Source organism: Solanum dulcamara, chromosome 2, assembly GCF_947179165.1.
Source record: "Solanum dulcamara chromosome 2, daSolDulc1.2, whole genome shotgun sequence".
Taxonomy (NCBI): domain Eukaryota; kingdom Viridiplantae; phylum Streptophyta; class Magnoliopsida; order Solanales; family Solanaceae; genus Solanum; species Solanum dulcamara.
The window spans coordinates 47350646-47376090 of NC_077238.1; the positions used below are offsets into that span (position 1 = coordinate 47350646).

Sequence of the window (25445 nt, forward strand, 5' to 3'; positions counted from 1 at the left end):
AGTGCATATTTTGGAAATAGTATTGAACACCGATTTAGGTACGAGTTAAGATAATTTCAACCCCATAACCTATGCCGCAATCGTAGATAGGATTGTACCCTTAATTCAGGTGACTCCTCACTCATTATCAAAAGAGGACTTTTAGATGGATCAGAAGTAAAGTTGTTGTACTATACTCTTGTCATGATCCGACCTAGTGCCTAGTCGTAACACGGCGATCGAAACCCCGAAGGACTCCAACCAAGCCTCTTGTCATATCATAAAGCATACATAAGGTAAAATAAGAAGAACATAGCATAAGGAAGAGTCTAACATAGAACCTAAAGGAAATAAAATTTGACCACATAAGACTCTGCATATTGTGCCCAACACATGCCTCTACTAATGAAAACTGGCAGAGCTAAGACCAGTCCCTATCTCACCCTCAAAATGAAACATAACAAAAAGTGTTTGAAAGCAATAACCAACTCAATATCTAGTCCTCGATAGATGAGGACTCACCAAGACTTCGCCGATATGAAAACTCTACTAGCCACGTGTTATAGGAGTGTGATCCTCAACCCCTACATTATGAGATAATGTAGGCAAAATATACGTTAGTACATTTGAATGTACTAAGTATGAGGGCATGACATGCAATGTGAAATATAAGATGTAATGATCAAACAACATATATGATAAGAGTATAAGTAAAGTCATGAGAAAATCATAATGATCAAAGCATTTAAAGGACATCATTGAAATCATAAAAGAACATAAGAATTGTTTACATATGTGGGAGATAACTGTTAACTGACATAAATCATGTGACTTATAACATAGAGTCACCTTTTTCAATAGAGTATCGAGACACCTTCTAGGATCTTAATGCGATCTATTCTTAGAGTCTTAAGTCACCTATAATGGATCTCAAGTCACCCTTTCATTAAACTTGCTTGAAACTTCATTCATACTTTTTCATAAGTCATTCATAAACATTACTTGCATGAATATCATGATTTCATCATAATTGAAATACGTAGTCATAATATATACTAGAATTTAGAGTAAACCTCATATACATAATCAATATGATTGAAAACCATAAGAATACCTTGAAAATATTGAACACAATAATCATAATTCATAATAGAAAATAGCTTCACGCATTGGCATTTATAATCCATCTTGAAATCATGAAATTCATGTAAATACATGCTTAGAATAATCATTAATAACAATTTAAAATGAAACTGAAATAGCCCGACGCAATACATCAAAACTACGGTTTATAAATTAATTAAAAATTGAAGAAAACTTTGGGACTCCATGGGTGAAAGAAACTCATGGATATATCCTCACATACCTCTGTGAAATCTACTCAAAATTGATGAAAAACCTTAGTGGAATTGAAACCCTGGCTTGAAGTTTGGAGAGGAACCTTGAGAGAATTTCTTGATCTTGACTTGGGAGAATTTTGGTAAATCAATTGAATAAGAGACATACATATATATATATACAAACACACACACACTTTGTACTTAGCTATAGAAGTGTTTAGGTTCATTGAATCGAACTTGGTAAATGACATGAATAACCTTCATTAAATTCTAAAATTTGGACCTACCAAAGGACTCTACGAGTCACAGTCATAATGATGAGTCATCAAAAAGACTTTTCCTACAGGTCCCTGAAAAGACCTAAGAATTAGGTCTTTGAATTTTTCTAAAAAGTAGTCATTATGACTTGTAATAATGCCTACGGGTTGTAGACCCAACTCATCTTGCAGGGTCTTAAACCCCAAAATTTTCCAGTCTCTGAAGTTGTGTTGACAAGTCATTTCTACGACTCTTCATCTTGACTATGAGTCATCGATGAGACTCGTTCTGCAGGTTCAAAAACCTACAAACTTTGAAGCCTCAGATGTTTTATCACGAGTCGTCAATAAGACTCATCCAATCGAGTCGTGAGAACCTTTCCTGAGGTAGATCCTAGACAACTCAAAACCCATTCTACGATTCATTATTATGAGTTGTAGGAATGTGTACGAGTCATAGAAATATGTACGAGATGTATATGGAGTCATAATTCTGAGGTTAGTTCCCTTTTTCAAATTTTGTCCTTCTTATAACTTTTTGACTTCTGAGGTCTTACAATATCTCCCCCTCAGGAATATTTATTCTTGAATGAGATTAACTTAGCCTAGAAAGAACATGGAACGAGGACTAACATCCTAACGAGAATGCAAAGATAATTAGCAAAGCATAAACCATGAGAATTTTCAATCTTATCATGCATCATGACTTTAAAAAATCAACTTTCATGAAGATGCATGCATATGAATGACATAAAAAACTGGAACGTAGGATTTTAATTAATTCGATCGTTAACAACTTAGTACTTTAGGATTGAGTGGAAAGGAAAGATACGGATAGCGTTTTATCATGTCCGATTCTGGTTTCCATGTAGCACTATCTACTTCTTGATTTCTCTACAACACCTTGACGAACACAACCTCTTTATTCCTTAACCTCTTCACTTACTAGTTTAAGATTTTCACCAGAACCTCCTCATAAGTCACATTCTTTTCCACATTCACAATTCCCAAAGTCACAATAGAGTTTGAATTATCCCCAAATTTTCTCAACGTTGATACATGAAACACTGGATGAACCAGGGCTAATTCTAATGACAATTCAAGTTCATAGGCCACTTCACTAGTATGCCTTATGGCCCTCTACCTTTATACAAAATTCTATCCCAAGAGTACTACCCCTTACTACCATTTGCAATCGACTTCGAGATCTAATCAAGAAACATCCAATGCATCATACATTCACCCACATTCCATCAACAACATATTCAATCCTAGTTCCATAACTATTCTAATATACTCACTTGAAACTCTTAACAAGAAGTCATCAATATCCTACTACAATCACTCACATATTGACAACCACGCATTCAAGCCTACCATTCTAATCACCTCATGGATCCCTTGAAATCAATCATCACTTAAGAATTTTCATGTCTACCTTAGCATCCCTACATCTACTTTTGCATTAACTCCTACTAAATGACACACAATATACTTTTACCTATTTATTTCACATAACAAGATCCTATATAACTCTTCCTCCATCTCCCCCTTGTGAGAGAACCTAAATCTTCTATCAACCACCTATTTCTCATGCACCGCCAATCATAATTCCGAACCATTTCAAACAATAACACCACCCATATTAGTATCACTCAACCTTACCCTTAAATACTGAATCATAAACAGGTATCAACTAAAAAAAGCTAGCCTCTAACAAGATTCTGAGCATACATCAACTCTCTTAGATAGATAAGGAGTAAACAAAGATGAGTTGGCACTTGGATCAAGTAATGCATAAACAACAAAGGTAAAGGCCCATAAAATACCCGTGGGAACTTTGGGAGTCTCATCCCTATCTTGCTTAGCGTGTAGGGCATAGAATCTATTTTGGTGTTGACCACCACCTTGTTGAGATTTTCCTTGAGGACGTCATTTTCTCCCTTTATTAGGGCATTCGAAGATTTGTGCCCCATCTTACCACATCCAAAAAAAGAACCCATTCCAACCAAACATTTACCTCTATGATTCCTTCCACACTTGGTACACTTATCCTTGTCAAATATTTGGCCTAGAGCTTGAGGGAAAACTTGACCTTGGAATCTTTAACCTTGTCTAGAATGGTTGTTATCACCACCGGCCTTAGCATTATAAAACCTACCTTTAAACCGATCTCTCTTGGACTTTCTCATCTTTCTCTATTTAAGTTTCTCTCCCTCCATTTGTTCGGCATAGGTCATGAGCCAAGATACGTCAATTTCTTTCACAAGCATAGTAGTCGACATTCTTTAGAGACCAAGTCAGACACTTCCAATATAAATTAGTTCACTCGGGCACGGGGATCATCTAGAAAAGAAGGAGCATACTTTGATAGCTTGGTAAACTTGAGGGCATACTCCCTCACACTCATTTGGCCTTGCTTGAGATTAATGGACTCCATTACTTTTTCTTCCCTTAACTCTAGTGGAAAGAAACGATCAAGAAAAGTAAGCTTGAAGACTTCCCATCCAATAGGACCTTCATCAACTCTTTCTAATTCCATTGGGTATACCAAAATTGAGCAACACCCTTGAGTTGGTAAGCCGCCAACTCCTCTTTTTACTCCGAAGTCACCCCCATGATACGCACTATTTTATAGACCTCATCAATGAACTCTTGAGGAGTCCTCATCAACTTTCGAACCATGGAACTCAGGAGGGCTCATTCTTGAAAAGTCCCTTACTCTGGAAGCCAGAGTAGAAACATTAAGGGGAGCCACAACCCCTTGGTTGGATACTACTAGGGCTAACATGGTAAAATCAGTTAAAAACTGTACATGTGTCATTGTCTTGGGCAAAAGGTCATTGCCTTGAGGAGCCGAAGGATCTTGGACTTTGTTAGCATTGTTCCCCTCAGGCAACGGTGGTCTTCTTGGAGGCATTTTTTAAAAAATTGCAAAGAACAACCATTAGGGAAAGAAAGTCTTAGAACACACTCGATCGCATGACATAGATCATGAAAGAAGTGAGGATTCCTAAAATATCTTATAGCCTTCTATTCATAGATGTGGTGTGTTTCACATTAATGAATAAGAATCTACATGATGCGGCAAGTTGGACACCCTAGGACATCTTAAACCTTGTGCTCTGATACTAAGTTTATCACGACCTGACCTACCGCCTAGTTGCAACACGGTGGTGGAAACCCCGAAGGACTCCAACCAAGCCTCTTTTTATATCGTAAAGCATACATAAGGTAAAATAAGCAGAACATAGCATAATGAAGAGTCTAACATAAAACGCAAAGGGAATAACATCCGACCACATAAGACTCTACATATTTTGTTCAACACATGCCTCTACTAATGAAAACGAGGAAGGGACTAAGACCTTTCCCTAGCTCACCCTCAAAATGAAATATAACAAAAAGTCTTTGAAAGCAATTACCAACTCAATATCTAGTCCTTGATAGATGAGAACTCACCAAGACTTCATCGATATGGAAACTCTACTAGCCACATGTGATAGGAGCATGATCCTCTATCCCTACATTATGAGACAATGCAGGCAAAATATGTGTTAGTACATTTGAATGTACTAAGTATAAGGGCATAAAATGTAATGTGAAACATAGGATGTCATGATCAAATAACATATATGATAAGAGTATAAGTAAATTCATGAGAAAACCATAATGATCAAAGCATTTGAAGGATAACGTTGAAATCATAAAAGAACATAAGAATCATTTACATATATGGGAGATAACCGTTAATGGACACAAACCATGCTAGCAATAACATAGAGTCCGGTGATCCCTACATCGAGAAGTGGGGAGGCTACTTGCCAAGGTAGGCTCCTTCAAATCATTCTCATCATCAAGCTATATGTGGATTCACTATCTAGGCTATAAGAAAAATTACAGTGGCAATGTAGTTTATGGGACTAAAAGTTACTTCTAGGTCTTAGGTCGAGCCCCTCTTCAATTCCTTGCGGTGATAAGTATATCAACCGACAGAATACATATCATACTCTTCATTATAGTAAATATTCATACTTGCATAAGTAATAACTTCTCATAGTCGTACTTCATAACATATTCATTAGAATAGCTCACTAAGGATCTCAAGTCACCCATAAAGGATATTGAGTCACCTTTTACAATAGAGTCTCGAGTCACCTTTTAGGATCTTAATTTGCTCTGTTCTAAGAGTCTTAAGTAACCTATAAAGGATCTCAAGTCACTCTTTCATTAAACTTGCTTGAAACATCATTCACACTTTTTGATAAGTCATTCATAAGCATTACTTGCACGAATATCATGATTTGATGATAATTGAAATATGTAGTCCTAATACATACTTGAATTTAGATTAAACTTCATATACATAATCAATTTGATTGCAAACCATAAGAATACCTTAAAATATTGAACATCATAATCATAATTCATATAATTCATCATAGAAAATAGCTTCATGCATGGCATTTATAATCCATCTTGAAATCATGAAATTTATGTAAATACATACTTAGAATAATCATTAATAACAATTTAAAGTGAAATTCAAAACAGTCCAATGCAATTCATCAAAACTAGGGTTCATAAATTAATTGAAAATTGAACGAAACTTGAGAAAACTTTGGGACTCCATGGGTGAAAGGAACCCATGGATCAATCCCCACATACCTCGATGAAATCTACTCAAAATTGATGAAAAACCTTAGTGGAATAGTGGAATTGAAACCTTGGCTTAAAGTTTGGAGAGGAACCTTAAGAGAATTCCTTGATCTTGCCTTGGGAGAATTTTGGTGAATGAATTGAATAAGAGGGGAATATTGAGAATTAGACTTTAACTTGGCTATAGAAGTGTCTAGGTTCATTGAATCGAAATTGGTAAATGACACGAATAACCTTCATTAAATTCTAAATTTTGGACCTACCAAAGGACCCTACGAGTCATAGTCATAATGACGAGTCATCAAAAAGACTTGTCCTACAAGTCCCTAAAAAGACTTGAGAATTAGGTCTTTGAAATTTTTCGACGAGTCGTCATTATGACTCGTAATCATGCCTACAGGTTGTAGACGCAACTCGTCTTGCATGGTCTTAAAACCTAAAATTTTCCAGTCTCTAAAGTTGTGTTGACGAGTCATTTCTACGGCTCATCATCTTAACTACGAGTCATCAATGAGACTCATCCTACAGGTCCAAAAATCTATAAACTTTGAAGCCTCAAATGTTTTATCATGAGTCGTCATTATGACTCATCCAATCGAGTCGTTAGAACCTTTCCTGAGGTAGATCCTGGACAACTCAAAACCCACTCTACGATTCATTATTACAAGTCATAGGAACGTGTATGAGTCATAGGAATATGTAAGAGACGTAGATGGAGTCATAATTTTAAGGTCAGTTCCCTTTTCTTAAATTTTCTCCTTGTTCTAACTTTTTGACTTCTGGGGTCTTATAATATCGCCTCTTCGGGAATATTCGTCTTCGAATGAGATTAACTTAGCATAAAAAGGACATGGAACAAGGACTTACAACAAACGTGAATGCAAAGACACATAGCAAAGCATAAAATATGAGATTTTTCAATCCTATCATGCATCATGACTTTAAAAGAAATCAACTTTCATGAATAGTCATGCATATGAATGACATACAAAACTGGAATTTAGGAGTTTAATCTATTCGATCATTAAAAACTTAGCACTTTAGGCTTGAGTGGAAAGGAAAGATATGGATAGCGTTTTATCATGTCCGCTTCCACTTCCCATGTAGCACTCTCTACTTCTTGATTTCTCCACGACACCTTGACGGACACAACATCTTTATTCCTTAACCTCTTTACTTGCCAGTTTAAGATTTCCCCTAGAACCTCCTCATAAGTCACATTCTCTTCCAAGTTCATAATTTCCAAGGGCATAGTAGAGTTTGAGTTATCCCCAAATTTTGTCAACGTGAAACATAGGATGCAATGATCAAATAACATATGTGATAATAATATAAGTAAAGTCATGAGAAAACTATAATGATCAAAGCATTTTAAGGACATCATTGAAATCATAAAAGGACATAAGAATCATTTACATATGTGGGAGATAATTGTTAACCGACATAAACCATGTGAGCTAAAACATAGAGTCCGATGATCCCCACATCGAGAAGCGGGGAGGTTACTTACCAAGGTAGGTTCCATCAAATTATTTTCACCATCAAGCTATATGTGGATCTACTAGCTAGGCTATAAGGCAACCTATGGTGGCAACGTAGTTTATGAGACTAGAAGTTGCTACTAGGGCTTAGGTCGAGACCCCCCCCCCCCCTCTTCAAGTCCTCTCGGTGCTAAGTATATCAATCCATAGAATATATATCATACTCTTCATCATAGTAAATATTCGTACTTGCATAAGTCATAACTTCTCATAGTCGTACTTCATAACATATTCATCGGAATAGCTCATTAAGGATCTCAAGTCACCCATAAAAGATCTTGAGTCACCTTTTTTAATAGAGTCTCAAGTCACCTTCTAGGATCTTAAGTCTCTCTGTTCTTAGAGTCTTAAGTCACCTATAAAGGATCTCAAGTCACTCTTTCATTAAACTTGCTTAAAACATCATTCATACTTTTTCATAAGTCATTCATAAATATTACTTGCATGACTATCACGATTTGATCATAATTGAAATACATAGTCATAATACATACTTGAATTTTGAGTAAACCTCAAATACATAATCAATTTGATTGAAAACTATAAGAATACCTTGAAAAAATTGAACACCATAATCATAATTCATGTAATTCATCATAGAAAATTGCTTCATGCATGGGCATTTATAATTCATCTTCAAATCATGCAATTCATGTAAATACATGCTTAGAATAATCATTAATAATAATTTAAAATAAAATTGAAACAACCCAATGTAATTCATCAAAACTAGGGTTCATAAATCAAATTGAAAATTGAAGGAAACTTGAGAAAACTTTGGGACTCCATGGGTGAAAGGAATTCAAGGATCAATCCCTGCATACTTTGGTGAAATCCAATAGAAATTGATGAAAAACCTTAGTGGAATTGAAACCCTAGCTTGAAGTTTGGAGAGGAACCTTGAGAGAATTCCTTGATCTTGCCTTGGGAGAATTTTGGTGAATGAATTGAATAAAAGGGGAATTTGAAGAATTAGAGACACACACACATAGATATAGACTTTGAACTTGGCGATAGAAGTGTCTAGTTTCATTGAACCAAACTTGGTAAATGTCACGAATACCCATTATTAAATTCTAAAATTTGGACTTACGAAAGGACCCTACGAGTCGTAGTCATAATGAAGATTTGTCAAAACAACTCATCTTGCAGGTCCCTAAAAAGACCTGAGAATTAGGTCTGTGAACCTTTCCAATGAGTCGTCATTACGACTCATAATTATGACTAGGGGTCATAGACCCAACTCGTCTTCATGGTTTTAAAACCCAAAATTTTCCAGTCTCTAAAGTTGTGTTGATGAGTCATTTATACGACTCATTATCTTGACTACGAGTCATCGATATGACTCATCCTACAGATCCAAAAACCTACAAACTTTAAAGCCTTAGATATTTTATTATGAGCCGTCATCATGACTCGTCAAATGGATGACGACTTTTCTAATCGAGTCGTAAGAACCATTCCTGAGGTAGATCCTGGAAAACTCAAAACCCACTCTACGATTCGTTCTTATGAGTCGTAGAAATGTGTACGAGTCCTAGATGGAGTCGTAATTCTGAGGTCATTTTTCTTTTCTTAAATCTTCTCCATGTTCTAACTTTCCGACTTGCGGGGTCTTATAGCTCTGATAAGGTATAAGATGACTCTGGTAACGTAGGCTACACATTGTGTCATCACAACTCTCATAGTAATAATTTTCGGTTAGAGAAACCCCCTAAGAAAGTAAAGTAATTATTTTCACATTATATGTGTACATTGCATTGTCCTAGTTTCGAAAATTTACATGTTTTACTTTACATCTCATTCAAGTTACCTTCAATATTTATATTCAGCATGAGCATTCAGTTCAGTTTAGTGTTTTCATTTAGGTTTATTACATACCATATATTCCATGTATTATCGTCTTTCAATGCTGCATTTTTTTATGATGTAGACACATGTATTTAGGACAATCAACAGGTGTCTCATTGAGATCACACTTCATCCTTTGGTGAGATCTCCTTTCTTTCAGAGGTCCTTTACAGTTAATTTCTTTCAGTATTAATAGTTCATTTGAGATAGCTGCGGGCCTGTCCCAACGCCTATCTTTAGTGATTAGAGACTTCATGGACAACTATAGACTTTGAGTCAGTTGGTTTTTCAGTTGATGTTTTTGAAAAAAATATTTTGCCTATGATATTAGATATTTCAGACAGATTCTCAAGTTATATTTTAGCGTTTAAATGATCACTTTTTTAAAAATCTTTTGCTATCGAGTTAAGTCTTTCGCTATCTAGTCAGTTAGGCCAAGAGTTTTCTTAGGACCAGCAATGGTTTTCAAATGCCGGTCACGTATAGGGTGTACACTCGAGATGTAACAGAATGATACATAGGTTTATGTATTTATGTTTTAGTTTCAAAGTTAATACGTTATTTGTGAATCTATCTATGTTTGGTTGATGACTGGTACATCTATGTATCTATGTTTGGTTGATGACTGGTACATCTATGTATCTATGTTTGGTTGATGACTGATACATATGTATATTTATGTATCTACGTTTCAATTTTAAAGATAATATGTATATCTATGTTTGGTTAATGGTTGATAAATGTGTATCTATTTTCAATTTCAGATATAATATCTGTATTTGTGTTTGGTTGATGGTTGATACATTTGTATCTTTGTTTCAATTTTAAAGTTAATATGAATATTTATGTATCTGTGCACGAGATCGGGAGAGAGAGAGAAAAGAGAGACAAACAAAATTTGGGAGAGAGGAAAAACACATGAATATAAATTGTATCAATATGTAGGTTGTATCATGATGCAACATGTATCTAGCATCTCTCCTCTCTCTCTCCAAACTCTTACTCCCCTCTCACATCTCTCTTGAGTTGGTTTACTTCTCTCCTCTCTTAAACTATTGTTATAAATTGTAAATAGATAAATTATATCTATATATGAACAATACTCTTTATTTATCCAACAACTCCTTTTGGAAGTGAGCTTGTAGTTAAAAGCAATTTCAAAAATTTATATATAAAAAAATAATTAGGACTTCTCGTAATTTGTTTTTAGATGTGCCTTCAATAAAGTGACACTTGCCGTGTGGATTCCGACTACCATTTCCAATTTCACTCGACACGCTTAAGAAAAGCCATATACCACGAACAACCCAACCGGGTCGGCTCGTTATTCTTCTCCTTCCTCGAATTTTCACATAAATTCATTAATTTGCCTTGCAACCAAATTCAGTCTTCCGAGTTGAATCAAATTTCCAGTTGAATCATATACCTTCGAGTTGATATTCTTCTACTCTAAATTCTAACTTGTAATCAACAGGTATTGCGATGTAGATATCGTCGTTTCCCTTGTTGGGAAAGAAATCCATTCTCTTTCCAAATCTTTTACTGATGAAAAATTGAGTTTTTCTTGATGGTTTGATTGCAGAATTAAAGCAGGTTCGCCTTTGTTTGTTGTATAAGCAAAGATGTTTTCGCGGATATTTGGGAAACCTAAGCAGGAAGCTAATGCTCTTATGACTCTTGACAAATTAAACGAGGTCGACATCGCTATTTACCCATTACTTAATTTATCTATGAATTTCTATATTTCATTTTACATATTGATTTTACTGTAATTATGATCTATATCTAGCATCTTGAAATTAGTAGTGAATAAAATAGTAACAGAAAGTACTTTGTGCATAATTTATTATATGGTGCTGAGCTGACCTGGGATTGAGTGAGGGATTGCTTACCTTAGCAAAGAATAAAAGATTATCTGTTGCTTTGTTTGAACAAGATTATCCCAACACTTCATCCCCTAGGAAAAACAAGCTAGGGATTTTCTGTGAGTTTATAATTGATACTGCTAAACTCTTAGAAGTGGTATATGGTTGAGTTCATATATTTGCATAAAGTACTGCTAGGTTGTATCTTTTTTTCTAATTACTACCTTGAAAATCCATTCATATTGGTGATATGAATTAGTTGGGATTAAACTATCTTTCGGGGTAGGCATAACGTGCTTAGAATTCTTAATTATTTTGTATTAGTAGGAGTAAGGTCTGCGTACAATCTACCCTCCCCAGACCCCACGTTGTGGGATTTCACTGGGTTGTTGTTGTTGTTGTTGTTGTTGTTTGTATTAGAACTGAATTGACCTGCATAGAGTAGGATTGATGTACAGGATTCATATAACTATCCCATCCAAGGGGATGGCCAGTGGTTGAGACATGAGAATAACCATTTGGAGATCCTAGGTTTGGCTAGCAACACCACCACTTGTTATTAGGCTCCAACCTTGGTTGGAAGGATTACCTTGAGAAATCGTGCTTGCGCTTGTGGGTGCCTGGTGCATTAGTCGAAGTGTGCACACAAACTCTGAGAATTCATATACGCGATCCCAAATTCTTTAGATTGAGGCTATTAATTGATTGATATAAAATTATCTTCAAAATCTAGTGTCAATGGCTTCCAAATTACCTGATAAAAACTATTCAGGATCAATTCACTATCTTCCAAATTGTCTCTTGATTTTTAACTCGGTACAAGGAATTGCCATTAGTGTGTCAGGAGAATGTATATCTAAGAGGTAGCCTATCAGGAATGATATTTCTTTCTCTGTAGAATATTTTGAAGCAGTAATTAGCTATTGTGGGAAGAAGTATCTCTCTTTCTTTTCTTGCTTGCATCGTAAAGTTTGGCTTTGCCAGCAAGTGGCACATAGTGATTTCCATTTCTCCCTTGCAGCACCATTCTCTGCTAGATTCCGGTTCAACCTTGCCTTAGCAAATACAATACAACCCACTGGGCTCTGGTTGAAAGCCTCCCTCCCTCGATTGGTCCAACCTTTTCAATTGTTACATTTACTTCTCGTGAATCCTTCTCATTAGGACGTTTGGCAATGTAGTTATGTGCTGCTCTCTTGCGAAATCATAGTTCATCTTCTTCCTTACAGTTGGTGCCTCTGGAGGAATTCTCATGAGGTTGACAATTTCTTTCCACATTCACTTAGGCATATTACATGTGCTGTTTTGTTTTATTACTAGTTTTATTTACTAGGATGACATCATAAGATCGGACTTATTACCAATAAAGATTGCTCTGTTAGGTATACCAGAAAGGTGATACAAAGAAAAGTGATGGTTGAGGTCTGTGCTTATTGTGAAGCTGTATTTACTTGCTTGTTTAGACGCATTCAGGGGGGAAAGAAAATATTTGTCTTAGAATCGTAAAACATTATACAGGTCAGAGTGATTGAGGTGATTAGGCTCTTTTGCCATAGTTTATTCTGTGTTCCTCTTTTTTCAGCTTCGTGGATGAATTTTCCATTGCAAGCAGATGTATGTATTTCAATTTGTTGTTGTACATTTTCTTAGACGCTGGAGATGCTTGAGAAGAAGGAAAAAGTGCTTCAGAAGAAGGCTTCTACAGAGGTTGAGAAGGCCAAAGATTTTACAAGAGCAAAGAACAAACGAGGTATGGGTGATCCTTTTGTGCTTTCTTGAAATTTCCAAGTTTCTAGATTCTGTTTTGCTTATGTAGTGGTGGATTTTGTATTAGAATTACTCTTATTGCCGTTTTATATCTTGTTTCATACTTAGATAAGCTTAAGGAGTTAGCTTGCTAATCACTGGCTTTACAGATACTTTGTGACTGGATACTACACTTGGATGGCTCTACATTCTCGCTCTTATAGTCACTATCACTTTGTTTTGCCCCCTGTATCTTGCTTTGTGATAAATAGTATAAAGAGCATAGGAACTTCTCTAGATATTTCTTACCTTCATTTCAATTGATGGGAATTTACATGATACTTTCAGCTAGCTTACATGAGTAATTGTCGTTTTATGATGCAGCGGCAATACAGTGTTTGAAGAGGAAGAGGCTCTACGAACAGCAAATTGAGCAGCTTGGCAATTTCCAGCTTCGCATCCATGATCAGGTTTGCTAGTTAGTTATCAATTCTTTTGTTTAGTGTTGGATGAGATTCTTGTCGTGCAGATGTTCACATATCAAACTTCAATGTCCAGATGATAATGCTAGAAGGCGCAAAAGCTACAACTGAAACTGTTGATGCTTTGCGAACTGGAGCATCTGCGATGAAAGCAATGCAGAAAGCAACGTAAGTAACAAAGTCGCTCTGTATAGTTATTGTGAAATTACTAAAGCACATATCATATTTGCTTCATTCATGTGACGTCTGGAGTATATTGGGTTATTATGGTTTCTTTTCTCTGATTACGCAATGCATTTTATTTACAGAAATATTGATGATGTGGACAAGACAATGGATGAAATAAATGAACAGACAGAGAATATGAAACAAATACAGGAGGCTTTGGCTACTCCAATTGGTGCAGCAGCTGATTTTGATGAGGTTCCCGATATATTGCTAGATTATGCTTCCTTCCCTATTAGCTCTATTGACATTCTTTGTTGGACAGTTCATATTCTATGCAAGAGTACTTTGTCACATAAAATGCTTTTATATTTCTGCTAGTTCTGACATGCTATTGTTGCAGGATGAATTGGAGGCAGAACTTGAAGAATTGGAAGGTGCTGAATTAGAAGATCAGCTTCTTCAACCAGCAACTACAGCCCCTGCTGCTCCAGTCCATGTCCCTGCAGGGAAGCAACCTTCTCGGCCCATTCCTCAGAAGCGTACAGCTGAAGAAGATGAACTTGCTGCTTTGCAAGCAGAGATGGCTCTTTGAGCTAGTCCCTCTTTTATTTTAACCGGTAACTAACTACCAGCACATCTGAAATTATGTATGTATATGACTTTTACTAGTAACTTACTGATTGATGAAACGTGCGCTCCTGTGTTTGAAAGACTCCACCAAAAGACATGCAAACATTTTTGTATTTGAATTGTTAGTCCTTCCATTTGCATATAGTGTATCTATTTTTTACAATCATTTGGCCCCAATTACTTGGATGAAAGTGCTAGTATGCAATTGCTATTTATGGACTTTTATTGGTTTGTGATAATATTTGTTTTTCTGCAGGTATTATCACGGGTAGCTTACATAATAGACTGGTTGTGCGCATGCAAGAGACTACTGCAAATGCTTTCACATTTTTTGATATCTATGTGGGTTAATATATAGGGATGTGTACATATTGGTGTTGCGGAAAATGGTGAATTCTATGGACAGCAGAATTTGTGGTTCATGTTCATAAGTGAATTTTATGTTCACTACGTCTTTTTTCTTTCTTTCTTTTTTTTTTTTGAAAAAATTAACAATTTCCATAGTAATCTTGTACCACATCTCAGAAGGATAATAATATAAAATGTATTGTCTGTTTCTGCAAACGGTGATTGAATATGTGGTGTACCTTGGTATTTTCTTATCCTTACCTATCATGTCCTTCTTGCTTGCAAAACCTTTGATATGTTTTGGATCCTTCCGTACTCATGTTGTACGCATGGGATGTGTACGTCTGAATTTCAAATGATTTTGCACCGACTTCGTGATGCCGGGTTACATCTGTGCCAAAGCATATATATACTTCCATGTCAACGTAGATTTCATTCTTATGTTCCTTTATGGCGTTCTTTTTTTCGCCATGTAGCATGGGAACTGAACTGAGCTACAGATTTATGGTCCGAAAAGCTGAAATTTGGTTGTAGAGAGGGTCGTTAGTGATTAATGTTTATCAGGAAAGGGTACAGTGGAATTTGCATGAGGTCAGCGACTCGTGTATTGGTGTAACTCGTTAAACTCAGTAGCAATCAAATATATTCATGTGTATAAGTAAAAAATGACAGATAATAAAGTAAGCAAAGAAAGTTGTATGGGGCAGAGGATCCTAGATGATGTTCGTTTTCACTGAATTCGGTGTCGTTTGAGTGCTCTCAGCTTCAAATTTGAGGATGATGAAGTAGGTAAATGCTATATCGTAAAGACAAAGTAAATATGGAAAGCTTGGAGCATAAGAATGTAAAGTGTATTGCTATGGAGTTGCGAAGTATCAAATGCCCTTACAATTGTGTTCAAATCTACAATTCCATAGGTTATAAAGGTAATACATTAACTAATAGAAAGGCTCCACTCAAGCCCTAAAGTAATACAACCAATTAACGTTGTACATTCACATGGAAATATCGTTAGTGCTGCCAGCAAATATTCCCTTGATGTAGTTAGGATATTGTACAATCATATATGGCATATTCATCCTTCTGTCCTTTTTGCCACATTATCATGACACGAGTCCCTTCTTATCTTTGAGCCAGAAGTTTGCTCCTTTTTCCTCATAAGTGATAACATGTATTTTTGTGATTTTAGTCACTAATTGAGATCAATCTTCTCCAAACTTGTCTTTGAAACAAACTTTATTACACCAAGCCAATTTCCTACCATGTGTCCACTTTTTATTCTATCACATGTACAAACTATTTTTTGCCTAATACAAATAGTCCATCCTTTTTCAGTCATGATGCCAAATATGACCAGGAAGCATAGTAATCTTCAAAGATTCTGATGAGAAGTTCAACCCGAGAGTGCTCTAAGTAATGTGTAAATAAACTCGTCTAACTACCTTAAATACATTTTCCACACATGGCTGAGTTATTAGTCCGGTGGCAACTAGTCACCCAAGGCACCCGTAACTCCCTTTTACACTTAAAAATTGTAGCCCTCACTTTTATTCCATCTTTCCACGACCTTTACATTATCTTCCTATTCTCTCGTATTACTGGAAATATTCTCTGAGTCAATGTACAAGGTGGTACTCTCTGAGTACAAGTTATACATCCACTTGTGGAGTCTGGACTCTCCTCACGAGTCGAGTTATGAGTCGTACTACACAGGCTACTAGTCGTACTTGGACTCATAGGATCTAGGACATCAATGGAAGGCCTTCAAACTTTCTCACAATTGATGGTGTCGTAGTCCCCAATCACGACTCATACTGTCCCTCATGGGAACTAGCCAGACAAATTCCAAGCACTTCCCTCTAAGTCAAATACTGAGTATTTATGGGTTTGAAATTCGAGGCGTTACACTCTCCTCCTCGCTCTCTCCCTCTCTCTTCTTTTTCTCTCTCTCCCCTCTTTTGTCTCTCCACCTTGCTCTCTCTCCCCCCTCTTTCAATCTCTTCTTTCTTTTTTTTCGATAGTGACGACACTTAGAGACAATTGATATATATATATATATATACATTGATGAATATATCGGTGCATATTTTGATACTATAACATGTATCTTTGATCCCCAGATACATAATCTATGCACAAATATAAGAAACATTTAATACCATATACCAAAAATATTGATATCGGATACATATAATGAAATTGATATGATATACACTAGATGAAACTGATTTTGGACACACAAATACAAGAAATTGATATTGGATACGCAGATACATAAAATTTGTGAAATACAGATGCATAGGGTGTCATGACCCAATTTTCCTCAGGTCATGATGGCACCTACTATAACTCACCAATAGGTAAGCCAACCCGTAAACTCGAAACGTCAAGTAATGAGTTTGAGGGAGAAAACTAAATAGGAGTGGTGAATTATAAAAGTAATCAGAATGAATAAGCAAAAGTAAACCAAAATGTGATACAAACAACTAAAGATCCCTCTTAGAACCTGAAAGTCACAAGTACAGAGATGCTACAAAATAAAAGACGAGTACAAGTCTCGAAAGTGGATCGAAAATATATACAACAATTGGCTAGTTTCAAAAGGAAAAAAAAGGGTCATCCATATTGAAGGAGACAAAAATGATCTAAAAACGCCAAGTGCTTACCCTAGTCTCTGAAGCTGATTGCAACAGGCTCGATCTATCCACGATGGTAGCTGATGCTTGGTCCTGCATCACGAAAGTAGATGTAGAGTGTAGTATGAGTACCAAGACAACAGGTACCCAGTAGGCATTATAGGCCGACTGAGCAGAAAAGGTGAAAACAATATGAAAAAAAGGAATAATCCTAAATAGGAGTCAACATAAGCATCACAAGGTAAAAGTGTACTATCTGTGAGAACTACAGCTAATTATACCTAACTGGGCCCCCATAAGCCCAGCCGGGACACTCGTGCACAGGTTAAATAAAAACTTGGATGAACCCCCATAAGCTCGCCGAGTACACAAAATAGCTACAACTACCAAGGCTGAAAACAAAGAATCTACGATGTCAGGAACCGAAGTACTGTATCATTTCCAAACCCAAAATCTCCAAGAGTCAATGAACTAGGGCTGCCTTAGGGGTCGAGGCCGAGACTGGGACTCATATTCTCGTCCGAATGTTCAAAGTGGCCAAGGCTGGTACTGAGTACCCGGATACTTGCCATACTACATCGGTGCAGTCGAGGTCAGTGTCATGACCCATCCCCATCGGTCGTGGCTGGGGCCCTACCTGGACACCCATATACATACCTATCAAATATAGTCAAGCCGAACTATGAATAATATGATAATTTACATAAGAACTCCAATGGCTCATAACATCTTCATGTAAATATATCCCTATCATTTGTCCCCTGAGGAGTCACCACTAATTATATCATGAAAGGACATACAAGACAACAAGGTTTCCATTACATATCAATATCTATAGCACATCATATAGACACAGCTGAACAAACATATACACAACTCACACATATGTCTACAGACCTCTAAGAGTATCAACAATATCATATGACAGGACAGGGCCCTGTCGTACCCCTGGATAAACAATATATACATCAAAAGGATCTGTACCAAAGATCTAGGCTTCGGGACAATGGAGCACTCCAAAATAAGCTAAGTGGAAATCCTAAGTTAGTGGATTCTCGAAATGAGTATCTATACCTGTGGGCATGAAAAGCACCCCTACCACCTGAAGATAAGGGGTCAGTACATAATATGTACTGAGTATATAAAGCATAAAATATTATAAAGAAGATCACATCTGAAATAAAGATTCAGGAGACAAGTATAATAATAAATCATTGTACCTGCGTCTTATGGAATGAAGTCATGTATATCATCATCATATACCGTACTAAGACCATTATGGGACTCGATTTCATAATTATATCATTATATCGTCATATATATATATATATATATATACTGTACCCAGCCCTCAAGTAAGGGACTCGGTGAATAAAGTCGTGTATATGTATACCGTATTCGGCCTATTATGGGACTCGATGCCATAATCATATCATCATATATATATACTATACCTGGCCCTCTAGTAAGGGACTCGATAAAAGATGTAGTAAAACTGTGCATGACAACATATCCATCTCGGAACTCGGTGAATAATACAATAACAGTATGCACGAGTTGATTATCATGAGCAACCATATACGATTAGATTGTCATCTGAGATTCAATAGAATAAGTAGAATAACTAACACTCGAATGCCTAAAGTATGGAATTTATTGGACAAGGCACTGTAGTTCGCAATAGGTCCGCATAGCACACATGACCATGAAGAATAAACCAAGCAAAATCAAGAATTCAAGTGCGAGGCAGTATGGTCCGCGACAAGTCCACATTGCGGACTTGGGTTTGGGTAATGCAATAAGATAATGCGAACCGTTATTGTAAGTTAAGGATGCTAATTATGATAAAGCCTGTAAAAATAGTGACTTTTATACACCATCAACTATCCAATGTATATAGGACTCGAGGGGCAATAGCTCAATCACATTAGGAGCTCTAACATCAAGAAATAAATAAGGATCAGGAATTACACTCGGAATTTATGAATAGAATTACCCCAATCTCATATCATTCATTACTTAAATATAAGTTATGCCAAAAGAAAGGAGGACAACTTTACATACCTTGAACTCTATCTAAATGTTCAACGTCTAATTCTCGAGCTCATGGGTCTAAAATTAAGATGACATAGGCCACAGTTAGATATCCACATCACTTACTAACTAATCCAAGTACAAATGAAACTTAACAAAATTCGGGTAGCATTTCTCCTACAAACGTAATAATCCTCGAAATTCCAATTTAGCCAAACACCAATTAAAATATCAATAAAAATAATACCAACAATTTTATATCAATATAGAATTAAATCCATCCTTAAGTTACTTCCAAAATAGCCCAATATACATTCGGATGCCAATACTTGTATTTATCTCTTTATTTCTGTATATCCATAGTATAACAACAACAATAGCTACAACCAATCCCCTAATATACCAGTCCACAAAATAGTTCATAACAACCACGAAACAGTCCCCAAAATATTATTGCAAAATAGCCACAAATATCATACCAAACGGTCCCAAAATATATTCTATATCTTCATACACTTTATTCTTCCAAATTTAAAAATAACAACTCATCAACAATATCAAAAACAATATCAACAATTATTATACTCATATAATTCCATCTATTTAATCCACCCAAAACAGCCTCTTAATCCATAAATCTCTACAAAACAACAACTGAGTTTATAACACTATTTTCTCCGTTCTAATCCGTTAAAACTCTAATTAAACTTGTTATCAATTAAAAAGGGACTTTAATATTACTTAAGTATGCAAAAACCACATTAACACTCTCTTTCTTGGCTGATGTTTAGCTCAAATTGAAGGCAACGCGATGTACAATATTTTTCTCTTCATGAGCTTCGGTATTCGGGGCTCGGATTTTGGTCAAAATTGGTATTTCTCTCTAAGATTCTCCTCTCTCTCTATAGAAATTTCTGGAGGTATTGGGTCTGAAAAATAAAGAAGAAGGCTGAAAAATCTCCTTAAACGGTGTGGGTATTGGGCATGACCTGAGTTGGAATCGGGTTGGGTCGAATCCACTGTTCAACCCATCCTTTCTGTCTTAAAATATTCATATCTATTTATCACGATGTCACCAATAGACCCATGACCTATGTTAGAAAGATATTTCAACTTTATACAACTTTCATTTTGAGAGTGTTCCCAAATTCCCAAATTCTAAAGGGGTTATGGCCTTCTGAAGTCAGCTCATCTGAAGGGTCCTTCTTGAGTTGTATTTAACTTCATATATATTATCTATATAACTTGTCATTTACAAATGAATAGTACCATTTTAAAATTTGAAATTAAAAGTCCTTGAATTTATGTCTATTAGCTCACGAATAGTCCAATGTGCAAAAATATAGAATATAACATTCTTCTCCCCTTTAGAATATTCATCCTAGAATGTTACACAAACCTCATAAAGAAATAAGGAATTTAAGGGAATCTCTTTTATTTCTACAACATATAGTTTTCTCTATAAATCAATATAATCAATTGAGAGGTTTAGATTACATGTAGACATAGGGAACAAGTGAGGATACTTATTCTTCATGTCCTCTTCGGCTTCCCAGGTCATCTCTTTTCTATTCTTTTTTTGCCACAATAACTTTACGAAAGCCATGTCCTTAGTTCACAACCTTCTAATCTATTGATCCAGGATGGTGATAAGTTTCTCCTTGTAGGATAACTCCTCTGTTATCTATACATCATCTATGGGAAATATTCTGTAAGGGTCTCCTATACATTTGCGAAGCATTGACACGTGAAAAACTAGTTGTACTACTTCCAAATCAGATAGTAGGTCCAACTCAAATGCAACCTTGCCTACCCTATGAATGATCTGATAAGGTTCAATGTATCTCGGGCTAAGATTCCCTTTCTTGCTGAATCTCATTACCCCCTTCATGGGTGACACCTTCAAGAACACTCAATCATCAACCTGAAACTCTAAAAGTCGACGTCGATTATCTGCATATGATTTCATCGACTCTGGGATACTAATAATCTCTCCTGAATGAGTTTTACTTTATCCATAGATTGTTGAATCATTTCTGGGCCTATTATTTTAGTCTCACCAATATCAAACCAACTAATAGGTGACCTACACTTCCTTCCATACAGAGCCTCGTACGGTGCCATATGGATACTAGAATGGTAGCTATTATTATAAGCAAAATCAATAAGTGGTAAATGATCATCCCAGCTACCTTTGAAGTCAATAATACAGGCCCACAACATATCTTCTAGCGCCTGAATAATATGTTCAGTCTGTCCATCAGGCTGAGGGTGAAATATTGTACTAAGATTCACATGTGTTCCCAATCCCTTCTATAATGATCTCTAGAAGTTAGCTGTAAATTAAGATCCTTTGTCTGAGATAATAGATGTGGGAACCCCGTGGAGTCTTACTATCTCCTTGATATATAACCTCGCATAGTCCTCAACTGAATATGTAGTCCTGACTGGAAGAAAATGGGCTAATTTTGTTAGCCTATCTACAATAACCCATATGGAATCATACTTCCATGGAGTGCAAGGAAAGCCTATAATGAAGTCCATATTAATTGCTTCCCATTTCCAAGTTGGGATTTCCATCTCCTGTAATAGTCTACCACTCTTCTGATGCTCAATCTTAACCTGTTGGCAATTTGGGCACTGGGCTACGAACTCTTCTATGTTCTTTTTCATGCCATTCCATAGTATAAACATCTAAGGTCATGATATATCTTTGTTGACCCTAGATGAACAGAATATCAGGCATAGTGTTTCTCTCCCATAACCTATTGCCGTATACCTACAATCTTAGGTACACATAGTCTACTCCTATATCTTAGCACTCCATCAGGTGTGATCTCGAATGGGGTCTTTTTCTTTTGATGGGTTGCATTCCTATACTATGCCAGTATAGGATCCTCGTACTGGTGTCGCTTGACCTTTTCCATGATAGGGGATTCAACAACTCCTCGAATAGAATCTCTACAATCATTAGAATCAGCCAAACGGACTCAAGGGTTAGCTAAATTGAAAATCTCATGGACTATCGTCTTCCGTTTTTGTTGTACATCTGCCAAGCTACCCATAGATTTATGGGTGAGTGCATCTGCTATAACATTTTCTTTCCCTGGTTGGTATAAAATATCAACATCATAATCTTTTAGCAACTCTAGCCATCTTCTCCACCGCAAATTCAGCTCCTTCTTATTAAACATGTATTAGAGACTTTTGTAATATGTATAGATATCAACATGCCACCATACAGATAATGCCTCCATATTTTTAAAGTATGAATTATTGTTGCTAACTCAAGATCATGAGTAGGATAATTTCTTTTGTGCTTTCTGAGTTACCGGGAAGCATAGGCTATGACTCTTCCATGTTGCATCAATACACAACCTATCCTAACACCGGAAGCGTCATAATAAATGACATAGCCATCTGGTCCCTCAGGAAGAGTTAGAATTGGGGTTGTAGTCAACTTATCTTTCAGCAACTGAAAGCTTCGTTCACAAGCATCGGTCCACTAGAACTTAACTGCCTTCTGAGTTAGCCTTGTAAAAGTGCTAAAATCAAAGTATACTTCTCTATGAATCTCCTGTAGTATCCTGCCATCCCTAGAAAACTACGAATCTTAGTAGGTGTCGTAGGTCTAGGACAAGTCTTTACGGCCTCAATTTTCTATGCATCTACTCGAATACCATCAACTCCAATAATATCCCCCAAGAATGCTACTATAGTGAACCAAAATTCACATTTAGAGAACTTAGCATACAACTTCTTGTGCTGGAGCACCCCAAGTACCGTCTTCAAATGATCTGTATGCTCCCCTTCCAATCGTGAGTAGACCAAAATATCATCAATAAATACAATCATGAGTAGGTCTAGGAGTCTTACTATCTCCTTTATATATAACCTTGCATAGTCCTCAAGTAAATATGTAGTCCTAACTGGAAGAAAATGGGCTGATTTGTTCATCCTATCTACAATAACCCATATTAAATCATACTTCCGCGGAGTGCGAGGTAAGCCTGTAATGAAGTCCATATTAATTGCTTCCCATTTCCAAGTCGGGATTTCCATCTTCTATAATAGTCCGCCAGACTTCTGATGCTCAATCTTAACCTGTTGGCAATTTGGGCACTAGGCTACGAACTCTGCTATTTCCTTCTTCATGCCATTCCACTAGTATAAACATCTAAGGTAATGATACATCTTTGTTGACCCTGGATGAACAGAATATCGGGCATAGTGTGCCTTTCCCATAATCTATTGCCGTAGCCCTACAATCTCAGGTACACAGTCTTCCCCCATATCTTAGCACTCCGTCAGGTGTGATCTCGAATGGGGTCTTTTCCTTTTGAAAGGATGCATCCCTATACTATACCAGAAAAGGGTCCTTATACTGGTGTCGCTTGACCTCTTCCATGATAGAGGATTCGGCAACTCCTCAAATAGAATCTCTACCATCGTTAGAATCAACCAAACGGACTCCAAGGTTAGATAACCGACAAATCTCATGAACTATCTTCTTCCATTCTGATTGTACATCTGCCAAGCTACCCATAGATTTATGGCTGAGTGCATCTTCTACAATATTTGCTTTCCCTGGTTAGTATAAAATGTCAACATCATATTATTTTAACAACTCTAGCCACCTTCTCTCCTGCAAATTCAGCTCCTTCTGCTTAAAGATGTATTTGAGACTTTTGTGATGGTGTAGCTATCAACATGCCCGCCATACATATAATGCCTCTATATTTTGAAAGCATGAATTACTATTGCTAACTCTAGATCATGAGTAGGATAATTTGTTTTGTGCTTTCTGAGTTATTGGGAAGCATAGGCTATGACTCTGCCATGTTGCATCAATACACAACCTAGCCCAACACCGAAAGCATCACAATAAAGGACATAGCCATCAGGTCCCTTAGGAAGAGATAGAACTAGGGCTGTAGTCAACTTATCTTTCAGCAACTGAAAGCTTCGTTCATAAGCATTGGTCCACTAGAACTTAACTGCCTTCTGAGTTAGCCTTTTTAAAGGAACTAAAATTGAAGAAAATTTCTCTACGAATCCCCTGTAGTATCCTGCTAGCCCCAGAAAATTACATACCTCAGTAGGTATCGTAGGTCTAGGCCAAGTCTTTATGGCCTAAATTTTCTGTGCATCTACTCGAATACCATCATCTCTAATAATATGCCCTAGGAATGCTACTGAAGTCAACCAAAATTCATAGTTAGAGAACTTAGCATTCAACTTTTGGTGATGGAGCACCCCAAATACCATCCTCAAATTATCTGTATGCTCCCCTTATGATTGTGAGTAGACCAAAATATCATCAATAAATACAATCACGAATAGGTCTAGGAATGGCTTGAATACTCAATTCATTAGATCCATAAACACTACTAGAGCATTGGTCAGCCCAAAAGATATCATCCTAAACTCATAATGCCCGTATCGGGTCCTGAATGCAGTCTTTGGGATATCTAATTCCTTCACCTATATGATGATAGACTAACTGCAGGTCTATCTTCGAGAAACACTTAGCACCCTGCAACTAGTCAAATAAATCATCAATCCTGGGGAGGGGATATCTATTCTTTATTTTTACCTTGTTCAGTTGCCTATAATTAATACACATACGCAGTGACCCATCTTTCTTTCTCACGAATAGTACCGGTGCTCCCCAAGGTGATGTGTTGGGCCTAATGAAGCTATTTTCTAACAAGTCTCTTAGTTGCTCTTTCAATTCTTTTAGCTCTAAGGGTGCCATTTTGTAGGAAGGAATAGATATAGGCTGAGTATCTGGCAATACATCTATAGTGAACTTTATCTCCCTCTCAGGAGGAAGACCTGGAAGTTCATCTGAATATACATCTGGAAATTTATTAACTACCAGAACTGACTAAAGAGTCGATACTTCT

At 36.5% G+C, this 25445-nt stretch overlaps 1 protein-coding gene across 1 annotated transcript; it reads left to right on the forward strand.

The window, feature by feature from the left end:
* Positions 1–10853: 10853 nt before the first annotated feature.
* Positions 10854–15116, forward strand: LOC129880550 (vacuolar protein sorting-associated protein 32 homolog 2). Its single transcript, XM_055954632.1, has 8 exons — positions 10854–11101; positions 11210–11321; positions 13143–13242; positions 13623–13708; positions 13797–13888; positions 14029–14143; positions 14289–14505; positions 14775–15116. The coding sequence occupies exons 2-7, from the start codon at positions 11250–11252 to the stop codon at positions 14478–14480; spliced, it is 657 nt and encodes a 218-aa protein (XP_055810607.1). The 5' UTR covers positions 10854–11101; positions 11210–11249; the 3' UTR covers positions 14481–14505; positions 14775–15116.
* Positions 15117–25445: the final 10329 nt, after the last annotated feature.